This window comes from Abramis brama (genome assembly GCF_963993115.1).
Source record: "Abramis brama genome assembly, chromosome: 5".
Classification (NCBI taxonomy): Eukaryota; Metazoa; Chordata; class Actinopteri; order Cypriniformes; family Leuciscidae; genus Abramis; species Abramis brama.
This window is the reverse complement of record NC_139967.1, coordinates 13,836,174-13,857,264: the sequence shown is the minus strand read 5'-3', so window position 1 is coordinate 13,857,264 and position 21,091 is coordinate 13,836,174. Positions and strand designations below refer to the sequence as shown.

The following is a 21,091-nucleotide window of genomic DNA, read 5'->3' as shown; positions in this document are numbered from 1 at the left end:
CTGACATATCTTAAAATATTTTTTGGAGAATACCAGCAACACTTGTGACGTCAAGTGGTCAGAACAAACAAAAGATGGATCTGAAAAAGTAATGCTGGTTTATTTTGCCAACGGCGCACAGGGCTAAAATATCTTAAAATATGTCAGTGCCATTGTTTTGTCTCAAGATGCACACCAGTAATTTTTTTTTTTTTTTTTTCTAAGGTACCTTTTTGAAAGCTATACTTAAATGTCCTAATTAAACTAAAGGTCTTATCCTGGCTTAATAAGCCCTGTCTGTGAAACCAGGTCTCATTTTAGTTTTGTGCTGCTTGTGATTCGGGAAGAAGAAACATGACCTTAAGGATAATGTATGTTTTGAAATTGCATTACAATCGATTTTTAAAATTCAATATTGTTGGACAAGCACATTTTGCGATACAAATTAAGCAAGAGGTTTTGTTTATAACTATATATTTTTTTTTTTTAAAATAGTGTGGATTAAAAATAATGAAAGTCATTATAACATCCAAGCTGTTTCAGAATGTAAACTTTTTTATTATTAATTTCTTTTAAAACAATATTAACAATATGTTAAAGCTTGTTGTGATGGTATATGTACACAGAAGAATAAAAGGGGGAAAAAACAAGCCATACATCATTGACTGTGCAACATCAACTCGCTGAACTGACCAACAGAAAGCTTTACGTCCCCCAAAGTAAGACACTTCAATAATTAATCTGTTACAAAATACCTCTGTTTTACTTTCAAATCATACACTGTATATAAATTTATTTCAATCTATTTAACATCTTATAAAATAAACAACTATATTTTTTCTAAACCTTTTTGTATGTCTTATATTACAATATCTTCCATGTATTTTCTGCAGAGTATCAGCAGAGATGGCTGTTTATACCAGGTGTCTTTTTCCGTCTCATCCCACACCTGGTAGAATATAAATGCATTGACGCTCTCGCAACCACAGCGAGAGTTATGTCACCTGAAGTCAAATGTTCCGGTAACACACATAACGCATACACTCACAACGCACACATAACACACACTCGCACAAATCCACGAGGCCTAAAACCTCATCAGAGCAGACACTTTTGGGGAGAAATCCAGGCCAGAGACAAAGAGAGAGCAAAGAGCAAAAGACATAAAGAAGGGAAAAAGAATAAAGTGCAGTCTCCACAACCAGAGCATAGATTCACAGGATGAAAAGAGAAAGAAGATGAGAGAGCCAGTACAGGTATCGTCTACCATTCACAACCCAATCAATGAACACAAAGAGCAAAAACAAAAAAAAATCTGCATGTGCAAACGACACAGCAAAAACATGAACGTCTGCATAACAACCAAACCTTTAACCTCAGCAAACATTTGAGACTAAATGTTTGAGCCTGGCTGACAAAATATTTCATGAAAACACCACAAATGGGCATTAAATGAAGGACGAAGCAGCTGGTTTTGTCCGGGGGATGATGCACACACTCTAAAATGGCGTCGCATGAAGACTGAATCAGATTGGCTTAAATCGCAACCTTTGGATTTATTCGTCCAGCTCATTTTGAAATCAGTCTTTGCAAGTCTACTCCACTGGAAAATCCATATTAAATTTTAGGGACTGTTTCCTAGCTCCAAAATCCACTTTGAATGGTGACTATCTGGTTTGTTGATGGTCCTGGATGGTTTTTATCAGCTTGGACCAGCTAATGACCATCTAGTTTAGACCAGCTACAAGCGTTCCAAAATTCACCTTGAGATGGATTCTTAGTTTGGGTTACAAAAAATCTAAAAGTTAAATCTGACTAAAAGTGTAGTTTCTCTCATGTCTACAGACATAAAGAGCATTTGTGAGACCCAAAGATAATCTCAGAGCAGCAGAAGATGATAAACGGGAGGCACTGATGCAGAACACCCTGACACGTCATGCTTTGTGCTAAACACCTTCCTCGTCTTTTCTAGTGCCACTCCAGGAAGGCAGAACAAAGCACTGAGATGAACAAGTCACGCAATTCAGACTCTACACAAACATTTAGTAATGGTTCAGAGGGCCGTAAATGATCTCTTGGAAATGTAAAAAGCTCTGGAGTGCTTCCTTTGAATGTAGTTTGATCTGATTTCGAGCTAAAGTTTAACAAGCTACACCTGCGTGAAAAGAGCGTGAAGGAGTTTCACATTTCTGTACATGACTGAAGGAATGTTGAGGATCTTTGCATACAAAAATACTTTTACTGTTTTCATTCAAACAGCACATTGGCTTTTACTAATATGAAGTGTTTCTTGCTAATACAAGAAAACATACCTGACTAAAAAACTAAATTATAAGTATAAATTACACACATTCTTGTTTTTTCGATTCGCATCTAACAACAGGTAGAAGGGCACACGATCTTAGACTTTCTTGAATGGAATTTTCTTAGTTTAAAAAAAATAAAATAATCAGCACCAGTCTTTAATGTGCAACATGAGACAGGACAGAGGAAAGCACAGCTTGAAGTCTCCGCACAAAAGAAACGGATTGAGATTTTCCGATTGTCGGATTTTGTGTGTCTGTGAGTGTTCACAACATTCCAGAACACCTGAAATTATTTTGCCCTTTGCCTGACATGTATGTGTCTACACCAGAGATGCCCAAACCAAAGTTGGCCCGTGATGACCTTTGACTTGCCATGAGGGGGAAATATAGCCTAGGAAAAAAAACATGCCATTTAAGTAGACGTGTGCCGGTATTCTAGATAGCATATTAGCATAATTCTTTTAATTTCTCTGAACTTACAGTATTTGCATCAACGAGTCAAGATTCAGAATGCTTTAACGCAACCCTTATGAGCAGTTTGGCACATCCATTCTGTGTCCCATCTGACTGAGAACAAGAGTGTAAACTACACCTACAATGAGAAGCATGTTCAACTATAGGGGTGAAAAATTACGTGTTCAGTCTATAAGTGTGTAGTGTTTCTTTACAATAAGACATCGCCAACTACTGGCCTGGCATGCATAATACAACGTTTTTAGTCATTTTCGCGGATCATAATTTATATATTATTAAACAATTTATTTGTGGATTCATTCAAAATGTTCAATTAGTTTCTTAAATGTTCCAGATTATTTTCGTTTTTTTTTTTTTTGTAAATTTTTTTAAATGTAAACTGGTGTTTAAAAAAATAACTAAAATATCATTACAAAAAAAAATTACTGCAGATTACAGTTATATTTTGATATTATGAAATCACAAATGAGGGGAACCAAGGTTAAATACTTAGAAATTAAAGATATAATGCAACTTTTACTTTCGGCCCTCAATCAAGTTTGATTTTTCGGTGTAAAATGTTTGGGCACCTCTGGTCTACACCATCTCCCTGAAAATTATTTAAAAAAAGAAATAAATAAAAAAGAAAGAAACTAAGTGCATGTTTTTTACTAATATTTGTGAAACACAGAGCCTAAGTGACACAGGCAGATGAGAACATTTCCATTTCTGCAGGCCTGACAATTATGATTGTCTTAACTCATTGTCTTATTTTATCTATATTTGTTCATCACAGTTAAACTGCTGCACTTCCGCCCACCACCGTAAAACGATCACAAGTCCCTCTTCTACGAAGCATAAATTAGACAGAGCTTCATCCCTGTGTAATACTGAAACTAAATATTAGCTCATCTGTTTATATTGACATCAAATCAGTGGAGTTATGCTGTGTGGACATGCAGACCACATTAACATCTGAGAAATCAAAGAATCAGCAAACATGCTTCTCTTGAGGAGTTATGTCTAGATGCTAGCCTAAATATGAAAACCGAAATAAACGCACTGAAATATGACCATCCAGAACACATTATGTGGATGAACTATATGTACAGTAAAGTGGGTCCAAAAAAAAAAAAAAAAAAAGAGAGAGAGTAACAGGGATTGAGTTGAACTCAACAGTAGGAATATTCTGCCCTCGTCTGAACTTTTAAAATGTTCTTAAATATTTGAAATATACAACGTGATTCAAGTTTCTTACGTTAGCATTAACGTTACAGCAGGAGGGGACTGAACTTGCTCTGCACATGATAATAGGCAGCCAAATTTATGCATTTTTGAAATGTTTGGGACTTCACTGAACTGTGCTCAGCTCCTCTCATCAGCATACACATATGAAATATGATGTGTGAAAAGCAGTTCATGACCATGTATTTTTCTTCTTTTTGGTGGGGCCATTTCTCTTTTAGCTAGTATTTTAGTATGCGTTTGAGAACAGAACATGTGACATCACACTCAGCGGACTCTGCATTGAGTTTAAGCTCTGTCAAGGCATTACTTGATTTTGTCTTGTTTGTGTGTGTTTGTATGTTAAAAAGTCCAGATAACGTCAGCCGGCTGTAACATTACAGTGCCAAAACCCTTCCGGCTTTCTGTCCCTTTTCTATCAATCGGAGCATCTGCTCGACTGTTCTGAGACCCGTCTCCGTGAATAACAGATGGGTCACGCCTCATGTGGGCTCCTCCTACATATCCCAGCATCCTCTGCGTGCAGTCCGGGCCAGGCAGAGCCCTTGGGCCTCGTGGCGTTATCACCATCATTTGCTGTCATGGGGACTTTAAGGGACTTTGGCTTTCTCGGTTTGGTTTGGCTCGGGACCGAGCTTTCCTCTGAGCCGAGAGAGTCCCTTCCCATCATGCCTTTCAGAGCTAAATGCTCAACGCGCTTTCCTGGCAACCTCTTGTCTTCTCCCGGGGGGCGGGGCTACCGTTGGAGCATGTTTCTGTAGTCCGACAGGTTGCTGGACTGGGCGTGATGCTGCTGCTGTTGCTGCTGCTGCTGCTGCTGCTGTTGTTGATGCTGCTGTTGTGGCTGTACGTATCCCACAATGCTTTGCTGTGGAATGCCAGGGGTGTGGAATAAGGCCTGAGTGGGAGTGCTGTGAATCAGACCCTGAGGCTGCATCTTCAAGAGAGAAAGAGAGACAGAATGTTACCAGAATGTTTATGAATCACAAAACATGATTCACGATGATATGATACAGTTGATGACTGAGAAGAACTGTAAATCTGAATCACAATTAATCAAAATTGTGTTTGTCTACCTGAAAGAACTGCTGAGGTTGCTGTAGAGGTAAGCCGTGCGGGGCAGCCACCGGGTGAGGCGTGTAGGTAGGTGTGGCCTGATGGGTGATGAAACTATTATGGGGGATCATGATTGGTGAGGTGAAGACAGGGGACGGGACAAGCACAGCGTTACAATTCACCTGCTGCACAGGGAAGGAAGGAGCCATCATCTGCTGGTCCAGAGGATATCTGTAACACACAAACAATATTGGTGAATTCAGAATAGTATACTCCTCATTCTATTTCTATTATGGCAGAAATGGTAAAAGTAGTACTGTATACTACTATGTTCTTCCAAATTCAGCCCAACAACCGGTCTATGACTTTACTTTCATTTTGAATGGGGCCATCAATCCCACACACACTTACTTGGTTTGTTGAATAGTTGAGCTGCACTGGGAAGACTGAGCCCCCCCATTGCTGTCTGATACAAGCGTCTGCATTGGCTGGTTTAGCAGCATCCTACTAATCCGAAAACACCCTGTATTATATTACTGATCAGATCAGGGAACATGTCTTGTTACAATCACACATTCTGTGATATAACCAAAATCAGCCAATCAAGGAAGCTCCCTCACTCTACCAATCAGAGATCACCTCTCATTCTGTTGTCCCCTGTACAGTCATCACTGAATTAGATTGTTACTACTGTATCGTGGATCTACTATAATCTATTATTTATTAAGAAACAGATAAATAATGGTTATTTATTATTTGGTTATTAAAATAATGGTTATTCAAATTATTAAAATATCATTAAAGGGGTCATGACACGAGAAATCAAGTTTGCCCTGATCTCGTGATATATGTGTGTTGCGTCAAAAGCAATGATGCCCTCTATACTGGATAAAGTGTACAGATGCACATTCAGTTTCTGATGTGCTCCACGCACTTGTGCTCTAAAAAAACTAAATCCAAATGGTTGGATTAACAGCATGTGATTGATTATTCATGTCTGTCTGAACAGACATTAACAGACGTTTATTCAGATTAAAATGTTTATCACACTAAATTTTCAAACTGAACAGTTGTCTTGATACGAACAAGCCTTTACAATGTACTTCAGCCACAGTAAACTGTGTTTTTCTGTGTGTTAAGGTGTGTTGTTACCGTAGCTGTCCATCCTGATTGTAGTCGGTGTGTGTGTTTCTTTGGCGGTGTGTGTCGTGTTGGGTTCTGTGTCCGTGGTTGGGGGAGAACATCATTGGGTTGCTGTAAAAGGGTGTGGTGAGACTGGTGTGTGTCTGCATTGGAACACTGACGACCTGCATGTGTCCAGTCTGAACCAGTCTCTGCTGCCCCTAAACACACATAAACACAAGACAACCATCAGTGTGTGTCACAAGTCTGTGAGTGAGTAATGTGTGTGTTGTGTGAAGTGTACCTGAGCAGATGAGCTACTGGGCTGTTCTCTGAGCAGTGTGTGTGATGAATGTGAAGCACAGTGTTGAGGTTTGGGGTGTGTGTTGTGTTGCGACTGTGAACCAGAACCGGCAAACTCTCCCTGTATCGGCTGCTGGAGAAACATCTGCAAGACAGCGATCCAAACACACTGTTCAGAATCAGACCACTTTAGTTGTCAGACCACAGACCACTTTAGTAGTCTAGTAATAAATAAAGTAAGACTTCCAATACAATAACTTTGTCTCTGAATACAGTAGCATTTTTTTCCTACAGAAAAGGAATATTGTATATCTACTGTACACTACTTTTCAAATGTTTGTGGTCAGCAAGTTTAAAAAAATTAAAATAAATATATGAATACATTCATTCAGCAAGGGTGCATTAAACTGATCAAAAGTAACAGTGAAGACATTTGTATGATTTCAAAAATGTATAAAAGAATCCTAAAAAAAAGTTTTCAGTTTCCACAAAAATATTAAGCAGCAAAACTGTTTTCAACATTGATAATAATAAGAAATGTTTCTTGAGCACCAAATCAGCATATTAGAATGATTTCTGAATGATCATGTGACACTGAAGACTGGAGGAATGATGCTGAAAATACAACTTTGCCACCTCAGAAATAAATTACATTTTACAATATATTAAAATAGAGAACAGTTATTATATAATAATAATAATAATAATAATAATAATAATAATAATACAATTATTTTCACAATAATACTTTTACTTTCAAAAACAGAAAAAAATCTGTAACACTTTACAATAAGGTTCCATTTGTTAACATTAGTTAACTACTTTAGTTAACAAGGAAAAATAATTCTAAAGCATCTATTAATCTTAGTTAAAGTTCATTTCCACATTTACTAATACGTTATTAAAATCTGTTAATATTATTAAATGGAACTGAGCTGACATGAACTAACAATGACCAGCTGTTATTAACTATTTAATTTTAGTTAATGCATTAACTAACCAAAAAATCAGTAGTGTATTTCTTCCTCTTTTTACATCACATTTTCTATTTTTTATGTATTTTATCTGACCCAAATTTGCACAAATAAATATAATACTGCAAGTTTATGATTATGTGTGTGCACCTCTAGGTTGGCGAGCTGTAGTTTCTCTTTAATGTCGTGCAGCTCTTGCTGTTGTGTCTTGATGTCGGCCTGTAGGATGCGTGTCCGCTCCTCTAGCTGCTCTTTCAGCTGATGCATGACGCCTAACTGAGGCTGCTGGAATCCGTACAGAGATTGTGTCTGCAACCCACATGCACAAAGAACATTGAGAGCACACAAAAAGACTCAAGAGCAGCAACATATAACCCATTTTCCACCTTTTCAAAACTGTGAACTTCTCTCAAAACCAGCTGTTGTTTCCACTAAGCCGAATGAAGACTTAACTGACTACATTATTCCATAACATATGGAAAAGCTATTTTAGAACCTAAAACAAATTGGTTCAGAGGTTTTTTTTGTTTTGTTGTTGTTGCCATTGTGATCTGCAATGGGCAGAATTTCTAACAAATAAAATTTCTGCAGGGAACAAGGATCTAGATTTGGCACCGTTACACAGTCGTTGGTAAAATGTTAACAATCTTTCTATTCTAAGATTAAAACAAACACTAAACTGTAGCTATACTTGAACATGGAGGGGAAGACAGACAGTAGGAAGGAATAGAGGGGAAAGAGAGAGAGTACTGACCATGGTGGACTGCTGACTGCAGGAGGGAGAGAGTGATGTGGCCTCCGAGGAGCTCTGCCTCTGAATCAGGGTCTAAAACAAACAGACACAAAACGTTCAGATACACACACAACGACTGGTGATAACAACATACAATACTGTACAAAAAGTAGGGGTCAGTAAGATTTTTTGATCAAAATGTTTACAAAAGATTTATATTTCAAATAAATATCGTATTCTGAATAAAATATCACAAAAAAATACCTTTTCATCAATAACAACAAGAAATGTTGCTTGAGCATTATTTGAATGATTTCTGAAGGATCATGTGACACTGAAGACTGGAGTAATGATGCTGAAAATATGGCTTTTAAAATAAACAGTCATTTAAATTGCAATAACATTACTGTTTTATTGTGTTTTAGATTAAATGAATGATGAGTATAAGAGACTTCTTTCAAAACCGTAAAAAAAAAAAAAAAATCTCACCACCCCTAAACTTTTAAACAGTAGTGTACAGAGCCATAAAAGTATTCAAAGTGTTTTTTTACGGAGATCTTAGTTATAGATCTTATGACATTTATGCATGTTTTGGGGTGGATTTTAAAAGAATGTTGCAAAATTGTACTGTTAACTATTAGCAATGTAACCATGTTGAATGACAAAAATTAAAACTATAAATATGTCACTGCTAAGATTAGTGTTACGATACATTTCAGAGTATGAGCTGCAGTTGTATGTAGTTTTTAACAATATTTAGTAATGTGTATTGTTTAATGGTTACATTTTTGCTACAGTTGTTCACTTAGATGAATTCTGCTTTTCTCATGTCTGAGTCCTTCATAACTCACCTGGATATTGTTGGGGACTTTTATGTGTTATTAAACATCTGATGAGACAAACTAATGACCTTATGATACAGATCTAAGGTCATCATCCATCTGCCTGTCTAATCTACACACCCTCACCTGTTGAATTCTATCTGCAAACACCTGTCTGTTGAGTTAATTAAAAATAAAACACAAAAAAACTATAATAAATGTTTATTAAATCACAACATGATAATGTATAGTATGAAAAATGGACAATTCATTTTGAGAATGGCTAAACAGTCTTATTAAATTACTAGTGTTTTTAAAGAATGTTAAAATGAAAGTTAGTCTATATGTCATACCCTGTTGATTTATGAAATTGTACACTGTTGCTGAGACTCAGCCAAGAAGATTTATAAAAATCAAAAAATAAATAAACGGAGCAGTTCTTATAGGGTCCTTGCACCATTGGTGCTTGTGTCCTAAAAGATCACTGCAGATCCCCACCAGATCACTGCACATATAAATGATGATAATGGAGATGATGATGAGGTGCATGTTTGTACCTTCGATCCACTATGTGGCATTCTGCTGGAGTTCTTCTCAGGACCAATGGAAGCAGACTGCCGTGACGATGTGCATGCTTCTGTGTACCTCACCGATGAGTTCGCTATGGACACAGACACACACAGGCTTACATTCACATGACCCTCTTATGCACATGTACACCTCATAAGGGCAGAAGTGCTTGTACTTACATGCGGAGTCGGAGAGTGCTGTGTGTGATGATTTTCGCGAGCTTTGTGATGACACTGATCGAGCGCTGTTGATTCTGTCCCGTGCTTTTTTCAAAGGAGGACACATGTCCAAAAACACCTCCTGCCCCTACACAGACAAAACTCATTCGCATAACTATTCACATAAACACATAGGAATGCAAACAATAAAGCAGTGTGTGTGTGTGTGTGTGTGTGTGTGTGTGTGTGTGTGTGTGTGTGTGTGTGAGTGAGTAATACCTTGACTGAGGATGTGGCCATATCAGATGAGCTTTCCTCCAATCCAAACTCTCTCCTTCTCTCCGCTCGGACTTCAGCATAACTTTAGAGAGAGACAAAGTGTTTTGTTTTTACTTTTCATTCTTTCAACTTGTACATCCACTGTGAAAAGCTGTAGACCAGTGGTTTTTTGACTCCAACACTGTGTTTACACCTGCGCCGCAACAGCTTGAGGCTGTCAACGCTGGACGTGACAAAGCGACCGTTGCGAATACATTTGTTCTTCGTGTCGGATGTAGAGTGAGCGCTTGAAGTATGTCAGAAATAGAACGGGGCTTTAGTTTACTGTCTGGAATTTGTTGTGTCACATTGCGCAGCATCCAGTATAGACATCATCACTCCTCATTGTCCACAACAATTTTTGAGGGCCCCTTTTTCAGTTTGTGATTTACTGGATAAAGATTAAGAATTTTTAGAATTTTAAGAATTAAGGATTTTTTTTAATACATAAAATATACTTACAATTTCTACCCAATAAAATATTCTAGAACTTGTCATTACTAGAAAACTGTTTATTCTTTACAAAAATGCCCATAGAGTTATAAGATTTTATGAATTTAGAGGTTTCATTAAAAAAAAGTATATCAATTTACTAGGGCTGTGCCGGTAAACTTGACAACCGCACCACCGCGGTTGTAAAGCGCCACCGCGGTGGCTGAGGAGTACCGGCGGTGGTTTGCAAAAAAAAAAAGTTTGTATGTGAATGCTGTTTTACATTAATATTATGACACACAAAGCTTTGTTTACAAAATAAATAATAGGTTAGCAATTAAATGTTATATTGCAGGCGCAGCCATGGAAAAGTTTGAATTCATGACGAATGAGAGAGTTGTGCGTGAGTCCATAAATTTAAACTTTGTCGGCTTTGAATTCTGGTTTGCGATCTTCACCCGATAATCAGCGAATTTAAAAATATTCCATTAGTTATTCCATATAGAAACAATTAAATTAAACAAAAACGAAAATAAACCGACTAGCATATGTTTATGTATTCCGTATAGCCTAGTGTGCAATTCTCTCTATAGGCGCGTTCACTGCGAAGATGACGAGTGAGCATCGTCAACTTCATCTTTGCAGCCCAACACTGACACAAAAAACCCCACTTTATTAATAAACAATTCAAATGTCTCCTTGCTATATTTGACACGTTCATAATCATTACTTTTGCCGGTTTGTGACAGCTGTTGTGTGCGTTATTGGCAGCGTCACCCACATGAACGCGTCAACCGCATCAGCACCAGAACATGGAGATTTTATTTTAGAGAATGATCGCACAACAGACATTAGAACATAATCGAATATTCAAAAATCGTGACTCATCCCTGCATGGAATCTCTTTTTTCTTTTCCCATACCTTCACTCGCGTCTCACCCATTTCCAAAGGGGATTATAAACGTTTCTTCCTTTGTTCGCTTTTAGGTCGATTATTTTCGTATTCTTTACTGTGGTAAAGTAGAAAAAACGCTGTAGGACAGATATAGCCTACATTTTTTACATGTACGTCAAATTCTTTTTAACACAGTTTGTGCTTGTTATTAGACATATTGGTATAGGCGCGTCAAGTTCATTTGTAAAGCGCGTTTCACACGCGCGGGTGATTTTAGTTTGGCTTTCTCTGGCAGCGCGCAAACATAGCTTAAATGTCTTGCCCATGTGGAAGATAAAATTCGCTCTTCATACCTTTTACAAGTAGAAAACATGAAGATATCAGAAAAGAGATTGATGGTCTCTTTCCTGCTCGTGTCCCACATCCCTCTCAAAGCGCAGAGCGGTAGGCTGTATCACGCGTCTTTGTGTGGAAATATTAAACAAAAGTTTTTTTTTTCTTAAATAGATTAAGATTTTTCTTAAATAGAATAGATTTATTATATTATGTAAGTTACCAGTATTTACTGATATTTATTGCAATGCTTTAGAGGCTTTATTGTGTTGTTTCTTTGTTTTTATTTATTTATTTCAAAACAACCCCCCAAACACCGCAACACCGCCGGTATTTGGGTCCATTACCACCGCGGTGGTAAAAAACTGCCACCGTCACAGCCCTACAATTTACAGGACTTTTCCAGGTGTAGAAATCACACTTTCAAAATGAGTCTTCCTCATATATCCAGGATTTCCAAGACTGTAGGAATACTGGTTCTTCAAAGACAAAAAAATAAGAAATAACTTGATTTTTAGTTGTTTATTTCTTTACATTTTAACTCATCTTGAGGACTCTTTGGAAGTTTTTAGATACCACCAGGTGGGCCCCAGGCCCCTGGTCGAAAACCACTGCTGTAAAATGGAATAGGTGGTCATTTTTGAAGGCCAAACCTGTAGTAACACAAACTAACCACTAGATGGAAACTGAGGCTAAAAGATAATAGACACTGCAAAACAGACTCAATTAATTGAGCTAATAACCATATTAACTTCTTTTTTTTGGGGGGGGGGGGGGGGGGGGGGGGGGATTTTATTTTTGAAGTTATGAACAGGCATTTGAACACAGATATCCATGTTACAAATATTATTAAACCTAAAATATTTTAAAATGCTTCAATATGCTTGTGTGAGTGAATTGTTTTTGTTTATACGCATATAAAATTGAGTGCGTGTACTTTCCAGTGTGTGACTTAGACTTCTTTATTGTCATTGTAACAGAGTCACAGCAAAATACTCTGTGACACAAGCATATAAAAACTACAATTCCGACAAACATTAAAATGACAAAGAACAACAAATTTCAATGAACTAAATCCAATGATATACATAAAGAATAAATAAAAATAGAACATAATCAAGACACGTCAAGTCGAGACAAGCTATTAGGTTTCTTAAGGTACATGAGAGGTCAATAAATAATGCTTTGCTTTCCAATATACATGTATGAATTATGGTTTTGTGTGTTTTACCTGACCACGTTGTGTGTACAGACGATAAACTCTGGTTTGGAGTTCCACTGGTGGTATGTGATGTAATAGTGTGTCTGTAGCCAGATCCACTGCTGTCCTTTAGTCAGGAACCGATAGTAACAGGATTTTCCTTTCCCAAATTGCATCACTGCAATACACACATGCATGCACACAAACTCTCAAGATCAGTAGTCTCTAAAAAAGATTTGAGAGCTTCTTACAAGGTCTTTCATCTTTCCTGGTGGGAGCATTTTCAGCTCCTCTGTGATTCACACAAACAGCACAAAATTTCCATGCCAGTACACTGACCTAGTTTTAGAAGAGAGCAAGAGAGAGAGACTTTGAGATAACACTCACATTGTTTATGACACTGAGCAATCAGCTCCAGGTCGTCCACATGGTAGTAGTCGTAACCCGAGGTCCCCAAAACCTCAAACGGTAGGTACCCAATGATAGGAGAGGCCCTGCGAACACACACACACGTTCAGTACATACTATCTGCTACCAGCACATGCACAATTCCAAGCATTGGCCCAATTTACAAAACAAGTCGTCAAATCGTATGTCCTTTCAGACCCATTAAAAACTACTGAGCATTTCCCCTAGAGGCTAAAGGAATGAAACATGGGGGCTCAGATGAACCTGCAAACACTCATCGCCATGGAAACCACTGAAATAAGCAAGAGCTTATTTATAGCCTGCCTGAGTCTTGTATGTGTTTGTAAATAAAGAGGCATGTAAGCTTAACAGTGAAGTGTCAGTTAGATTTTTATTTGATCCGAATTACAGTAAAACAGTAATATTGTGAAATATTACAATTTCATATAATGGTTTTCTGTTTTTATATATTTTGAAATTAAATGTATTCCTGTGATGGCAAAGCAGAATTTTCAGCATCATTACTCCAGTCTTCAGTGTCACAAGTTGATACGCTGATTTGGTGCACAAGAAAATCTTTCATTATTATCAAAGTGTAAATCAGCTGTGTGTGTGTTATAAGTTTTATAAATTGCCCAAAGTAAACACTGTCTCAAAACACTGTTTGTTTGACAATCTGGACCACAGAAACACTGGCTTAACCAATTGTGTGAGTTTGGGGGCAGACGGGACTATCTGCGTGACTGACCAATAGAAAATGCAGGGAGTGTTTAGGAAACCTGTTTGAAAACCACATTATTTTTGTTGATGCTGAAATTGCACACTTCCCCTTTAAAGAGAGAGTTTGACGAGACAGCTCGAATGTCCAATTATAGCTCTGTGGGGAACAGGACATCCAGTACTCACACACGGTTATGTAACTCTCTGGGGGTCAGAAAAGCCTCCTGAGTAAATAATCTCTATCCTGAAATTTATGAATGGCCACAGCTGAATAAAAACATCACATTTAAAATAGGAGTGTGAGAATAGATTCAAGCACACGGACATCTGATGACATCCCTGGCCCTCGCAGCCGTGCGTGGGACAGCGGAAAGTCTGAATTAGCAGATGTAAGTGGGTCAGCGACTGATGAATGAATTAAGCAAATGACAATCAGAAAGAGTCACGAATGAACCTACGAAATAACGGAGTGCAGTACAACGGACCATGCAGAACCACAACATCAGAGTCGTTTGCATAATTGAGCGGCATTTGGCTCACCTGTGATCTAAGAAGAGAAATTTCCATTCCAGACTGTGTCTTGATGTGAATTCATCACACACATCCTCCATGTTGCACATATCCTATAACACACACACACACACACACACTGAGTCTGTCCTTCCTTTGACGTAAGGATGAATGCAAGTAGTGTGTGTAATATTGATTTTGTGCACTGTTACCTTCAGAAACTGAGGGGTCACGAGTCTCACTGTGGCTATGAGACAGATCTGCTCCTCTAGTGAAGACTGCAGTGTGCGCGGGAACGCCAGCTCATAACCGTTACATGTAGACAGAGGCACTGCGACACAGAAAAACATCATGTTCTGTTTAAAAAACACCCACAATGACCAGATTTCAGAGATTAAGTATTAAACTTAGCACAAGGTATATTTTATGTATATTACACCAACTTCTAGTGAATGGCAGTGAATGAATTTAAAATGTATTTTTTACTTCTATTTTTATACTTTTTTAATTACTATTTTGTATTATTATTAATCATTTTTATTATGTATATCTGCCTATTTATACACAGTTGCATAACCATAGCCACTATGTTAAGCCTGTGCTTTAAGAACTAGTCTGACCAACTAGCAATTAGTTAGGGGTAATCAGTCTTACCTTTCAGATTTAATTTAGACCAATCTACCTTTTTATGTAACTGACTATATATATATTAATATTCAAGTAGTGGTTGTAATATTGTACTTGAACTTTGTTATACTTCTTAAACAAGAAAGTTAAAAATGTTCACAGAGAGGACTAGCATTGTTCTGGTCGTGGCTTAAATGTTTTCTTGTCTTCTCATTTTCACATTCCCTTTCAGTAAAAATTTGACCTCATAATGACATTCTACATGTAAATCAGGAGACAGACAAATAGTTCCAACATAGGCAAATCATCCTCCTCATTAAATCTCTTCCTCAACCAAATACACAGGAAGAAACACATGCATGCTCACTCCAATTGCTTACTAACACAGCTAAAGTTGACTTCTCAAATCAAGTAATAAACAGAAATATCCAACTATCCATCTATATCCATCAATTATTAGTGTCTCTGTTTGTGTTGCATGTAGCCTGGGAGATGTAAAAAAATAATTAAAACCCACCATTATTATGAAACTTGAAATCTCCAACAAATTTGACATATTCATATGTGGGCGGTTCTTTCGGGTCAACGTTCCCCCTCGCTAAATGACAGCAGAACTCGACGTGCGTCTCATCTGAAAGAAAGAAAGTGTGCACAGGGAGAGGAAAGACACTGTTAGCAGCTGATGTAACAGCAATTCAGTTTGTCAGACAAACCCGCAAGGTTGAGGTTAATGTTCTGTTATGGCTGTGGCCTAAGTGTGACTTTGATGATTATCCTAAAATAGAGTACAATGACCTGACACACCATACAACAGTGTGTGAGTGTGTGTTTGTTTTGTTCACAAGCGAGTGTGACCAGTGAAACAGAGGTGGTTCTGGTGATCGAATGAGATCAACAGTGACTGTTTTTTCTACCAGTATCTCTCAGTATTGGTGTGTGTGTGTGTGTGTATGTGTGTGTGTCTGTGTATATATGTGTCTCTCAGGGATTGGGGTCAGGGTAAGAGCTGTATGTGGGATTATTAGGGTGTTGTAACAGATAATCTGTGTTACACTGCACACGCAGAGCTTCTATAATTAGCCTTGAGTGTAATCATAGAGCACACTACATCCAGGCAATAAGATGGCACGCTCTCACAGCATTTTGCATCTGTGTTTTCAGGTGTGTGATGGTCTGTGTCTGTGTGTGTGTGTCTGTCTGTCTGTGTGTATACACTCACTGCTGTTGAGTAGGTCCACAGCAGAAGGCTCCGTCAAGAGCATGTGTGATGACAGAAGTTTATACACCTCTCCGTGCTCTCGCTCTGGCAGGAAGTTCAAAATGTTCTGGTCCACCATATCTGACTGAGACACAGCAGTATCCATAGCAACATCACTCCCAGCTCGCTTCCATCAGTGCTACAAAATGCACTACATTTCCCACAATACTAAGCACTTACGTATAACATGATTTCACAAGAAATTTCATTTTGAATAATTATTCATTATTATTAATTGTAATAATAATTTGCTTTCCATGAAAATTCAAAAGACAGGTCCTGCAGCATCATCAGCTTATGGCAGTGTTGTTATTGTTAACTAATACTGTGGGCCAGATTTACTAAACAGGGCAAATTAGCATGAGGGTGCAATTCCAAAAAAGTTACTTAAACTAAAACTGAAATAAAAATAACTTCAAGCTATATAGAAATATAAAAGAAAAGCTCATAAAATTACGAAAAACTACATTCAAAATAATAATAAATACAATAATAATATATAAATAATACTAAAGCTGCCTTGTTGCTTGAACCAGCATTCTGCTGTAACAGGAACTGGCACCATCTCAACAAAATCTTAAGAGTATTAGCACAATCTGTGTAGATCCATAATTGCCACACATGACCTCAGTGCCACCTGAGTTCAGCTTGTTTGATTCCTTAATAACAAGAGTCTGCTAAGCCCACACTCTCTGCTTAATAAGGCCAAAGGTTATGGATTTGACAGTGATGGAACTAATCATCATCACTATTATCAAACCAAATTTGTGACCCACACACAGCAGGAACCGAACTTACAGTTAAGTTTAGAAGCAAATCTCATTAGACTGGTAGCATGTGATCACACTCTGAATGGATTTTGACACATTTGTAGAGTTAAGAAGAGAAGTGCATTGATTCAGGTTTATGAAATGTTTGTTTTTCTGTAATAAGTTAAGCCACTTGACTGGCAATAAGCCAAAGCACTTGACATTTCATGATTTTCAGATACTGTAAAAATACAGTTCTGAACATCTAATAAAAATCTGCAGCATTTCCTAAGGACTGTTGTCAACAGCTTACAGAAAACCTGCTGTGTGTGGGCTGTCTTAACTATGTTTAGAAAAACAGAGGCAAAATAGCATGAGTTTGCCTGACTAGTCATAATAAAACAGGGTTTTATTCTCAGAGGTAATGAGTTCATCCAAATCAAGTTCCCTTTAAATCCCATTGGACCCCACCCCATCACTTACCGGCAGATGGCCAATGAGAGACGAGACACTGTCAGATACATATATGATGTTCCCATCTGTGGTAAGAGCTATTAGGAAACCATCCAAAGCCTGCCATCACACAAAAAATTACATTCTGAATCAGCAGAAATTCTCATAATATACTGATGACAGTTTTCCCTGTTATTTAAGAAATAGTTCATCCAAAAATAAAAATTCTGTCATTATTGCTGAACTTTGAATATTGGTCTTGTCCCCACACAAAATAACAGATGGGTATTCAATTCGAGTCAAATTAATGTGCAAGATAATTTATTAATCTAGAAATTCTTTCCTCAAAGCTGAGAATGCTGGATAAGAAGAACCTTTGAAGCTGCAGAATGTTGACTATCAGGCTCTTGAAGTTGCACAATATTTTTTCCTTGTTTTCTTAATGTAACAAGAAATAAACAAAGGATTCCCCAACTCACAACATCTTCACGTGTCACTGTACTTGTACATTGGAAAGTCTGAGACTGGGAACTGACAAGAGCCTGAGTTTGTTTTTAAAAGGAAGTGTTCATGTGTGAATGTTTCCTTAATGCTGGAAACTCTGGGGATAATTCAAAAATGCCCCATACAAAGCGCAACATCCGGTTTATCAGGCTCTAGGATTGCTGTGCGCATATATTCACTTCATGTATTTCAGCTACTGTACATGATTAAAGTTAAACATTTTCCTTTATTTATAAAATGTGTTTTCTTCAAGGAGGCAACATAGTTGAGCCTGAATCAGTGCTATAAGGCATCTCATAGTCTCGCAAAATACATGTGTTGAAGTATGGAATATTCCCACAAGACTACAGAAAAACTGAAGGTGAATGAGGCAGATATGATGCTTTACCTCCAACATTAACTGGGTGAATTCCTCATTGCTGAGGAAAGAAGGCTTCCAGTCCTGCCGAACCTCACAAGATTCTGTTTGTGCTGTGATCTCTGGAAAACACCAAACAGCAGGAAGAAAACATTTTTAGGAATGCTCTAAGAACATGATTATGGAATTCTGAGAAAGGGAATGTGTGAACTAACAAGTTTGGATGGAACGGATAAAAATCGTAAGAAATTTAAATCAAGCAGTAAGGAAGTCTGAGATTGAGGGAAGTTGGAAATGGCACTAGAACTGTTTATAGGAGCAGTGAAATCTGCTGCCAGTAAACGTTGTGGCGACGGCCTGACAGCTGTGCCCTGGATTCAGACAGGAAATGGAACTGGGCCCATCACAGAGCAGCTCCTGGCACTCAAAGGTGTTGGTAGTGACACCCCAGGAGCTTGCAGCAGTTTGCTCCTCCCACCAAATGCAAAAATAAAGTAAAAAGTATTCTGTTCTTCAAACCAGGGTCCAAAATTAATACTCGCCAAATGTGCGTAAACCTTGGCATTAGCGAGTACATAAAATGGAGGAAATGTTTTAAATCAATTGTGACAATGACAATGATAATATGATCATCACTGGTGTGAGGTGGAGAGATTCAAAACAAATCCAACCGTCTCCCAGAACAAGCATCTGTGACTCTTTGAGGTAGCCTGACATCGTCATATTCAGATTCTAGTCAGAATATGACGTCGTCATACTCAGATTCTAGTCAGAATATGACGTCGTCATACTCAGATTCTAGTCAGAATATGAGTCTGATACTGCTCCATTGGGCTGTGATTATTGGGCGTGTTTCAACCGAACCAGGAAAATGCTTCTGCATTCAATTGGATAGGCCTACAATCAATCAGAGCAACGGAGTAAGTGACGTCTGATCGACAAATGCCTTGATCGCGGTTCTCTGTTCCTCTTCTAAAATTAATGCGCTGTCGATATCTTCTATAACAGACACGATGGCGGAATCTACACATCTCAATTCTCCAGCGGCAGCCATTTTTGTTGTAAACGAATTCAACCCAAGCGCTCTTTGGTGACGTGGATGATTACGCTACTGTTGATCATCTGTCCATCATCGTATAAAGCCCGCCCTGACAATATGATTGGTCCAAACAGCTCTGGTTCGAGCATAGTTGCTCCACAACGGATCAAGTCCAGACGAACTTCCTGACTTCAAATGTTGTGGGCGGGGCTAAGTTCGGCTGGCATCCAGACTATCTTTGAGGTTTACCTCTCTGGAAAATCAAGTTTACCTGAATGCCTTAAGGATTTTTTACACCAGAACTCCACGCAGCCACACATATGCATAATATTCCTTCCCTACACAAATAGGAGGGACAAAATCATGATTTACGTCTTCATGTTTTTGTGCCAGGTGCAGTTTCATTTAGAGGTGAAGACAGGCTCATATTGTGACACAGTGAGTGACAGCTAAATAAATTCATTAAAAAATTTCAAATATATACAAATATTTGTCCTGGATGAAAAATATTTTGACATTTACAATAAAATAAATGTATTTAATACACACACATATACATGATGTTTTATTAAATATAACATATTTATTGCAGAATGCTATATGGTTTGAGCTGGGTATCGTTCTGCTTTTTTGACTACATTTTCTTAAATATACAAAATAAATAAATGAAATAATTAATATAACAAATGAAGGCAATGACAATGAAACACCAACATAAACTACTTTTTTTTTTTTTTTTTCATAGACTGGGAGCAACTCTGAATATTTTAACATGATTTTTCCCTGACCTTTCTGTTTCTGCAGGAAGTCAATGGTCCTCTGCAGGATGGTGGATTTGTCCATCTTGCGGGGGTGACCTTGACCCTGCAGCATAGTACACAGCTCTTTAATGAGAACATTGAACTGGTCTCTCCTCTTCTTCTCTGATTTATTACGGGACGCCCTGCAGAGAGATGGGCAGATGGGCAGAAAGAGATGACACTCACATTACTTCAGACAATGAGAGATGGAAGAGGGAATGTTTGTGTATGTCTGTGTGTGGTGACGATGGTGTTTGTGTATGCTTTCTCATGAGGATCTCAGATAACTGTAGAGAATTACAAACATTTCTGTTCTACGCATCCGTAGCTCTTTAACAATTTTATAATTTCATTTCAATTACAAGTGAGGATTTTAGGCTTCCAGCTAATGGTTTATACACTTGCAACATGACCCAATAAGTAAATAAGTGCCTTCTACCATCAAAAAAATTCTTTCAACCCTTTCCATTATCTCCAATTTTCATTACTCTCTTTCTTTCTCTCTCTATATCAGCCCTAAGCACTCCTTCACAAGTAAAATCTATTGTATTGAGTGAAAGCGTGAAGAGCTTTTAAAGGTGTGATTTCTTAAACGTCTCTGGGCACAATTAAAGTTTGCAGGTTTACAGTCTAATGTGGGATTTTATTATTCAACATAATCACACAATAATGTGTACTATCACTTTAAAGAGCAAAACACACACAGACCTTTTTGCTCTGTCCTTCTCATCTTCGTCCATTAAATCATCCACACAGCTGCTTGTGC

The 21,091-nt window shown here is 37.8% G+C and overlaps 1 protein-coding gene across 6 annotated transcripts in view; it reads right to left on the bottom strand.

The window, feature by feature from the left end:
* Window positions 1–3,117: 3,117 nt before the first annotated feature.
* npas2 (neuronal PAS domain protein 2) overlaps window positions 3,118–21,091 on the bottom strand; it is a 69,927-nt gene continuing 51,953 nt past the window's right edge. For 3 of the 6 annotated variants that reach the window (XM_084115650.1, XM_084115652.1, XM_084115651.1), the window contains exons 3-22: window positions 21,034–21,090; window positions 20,314–20,468; window positions 18,517–18,608; window positions 17,655–17,744; window positions 16,384–16,507; window positions 15,682–15,795; window positions 14,750–14,868; window positions 14,568–14,650; window positions 13,287–13,393; window positions 12,930–13,077; window positions 10,000–10,081; window positions 9,742–9,868; window positions 9,550–9,653; window positions 8,193–8,264; window positions 7,589–7,747; window positions 6,466–6,609; window positions 6,192–6,382; window positions 5,451–5,546; window positions 5,060–5,270; window positions 3,118–4,920 (exon numbers count right to left, since the gene is read on the bottom strand). In XM_084115650.1, coding sequence (XP_083971776.1) covers window positions 4,720–4,920; window positions 5,060–5,270; window positions 5,451–5,546; window positions 6,192–6,382; window positions 6,466–6,609; window positions 7,589–7,747; window positions 8,193–8,264; window positions 9,550–9,653; window positions 9,742–9,868; window positions 10,000–10,081; window positions 12,930–13,077; window positions 13,287–13,393; window positions 14,568–14,650; window positions 14,750–14,868; window positions 15,682–15,795; window positions 16,384–16,507; window positions 17,655–17,744; window positions 18,517–18,608; window positions 20,314–20,468; window positions 21,034–21,090 — 2,476 coding nt within the window. In that variant the 3' untranslated portion in view covers window positions 3,118–4,719. The remainder of the gene's footprint in view (window positions 4,921–5,059; window positions 5,271–5,450; window positions 5,547–6,191; window positions 6,383–6,465; window positions 6,610–7,588; window positions 7,748–8,192; window positions 8,265–9,549; window positions 9,654–9,741; window positions 9,869–9,999; window positions 10,082–12,929; window positions 13,078–13,286; window positions 13,394–14,567; window positions 14,651–14,749; window positions 14,869–15,681; window positions 15,796–16,383; window positions 16,508–17,654; window positions 17,745–18,516; window positions 18,609–20,313; window positions 20,469–21,033; window position 21,091) is intronic. The other 3 variants (XM_084115653.1, XM_084115654.1, XM_084115655.1) reach the window with 2 other exon arrangements.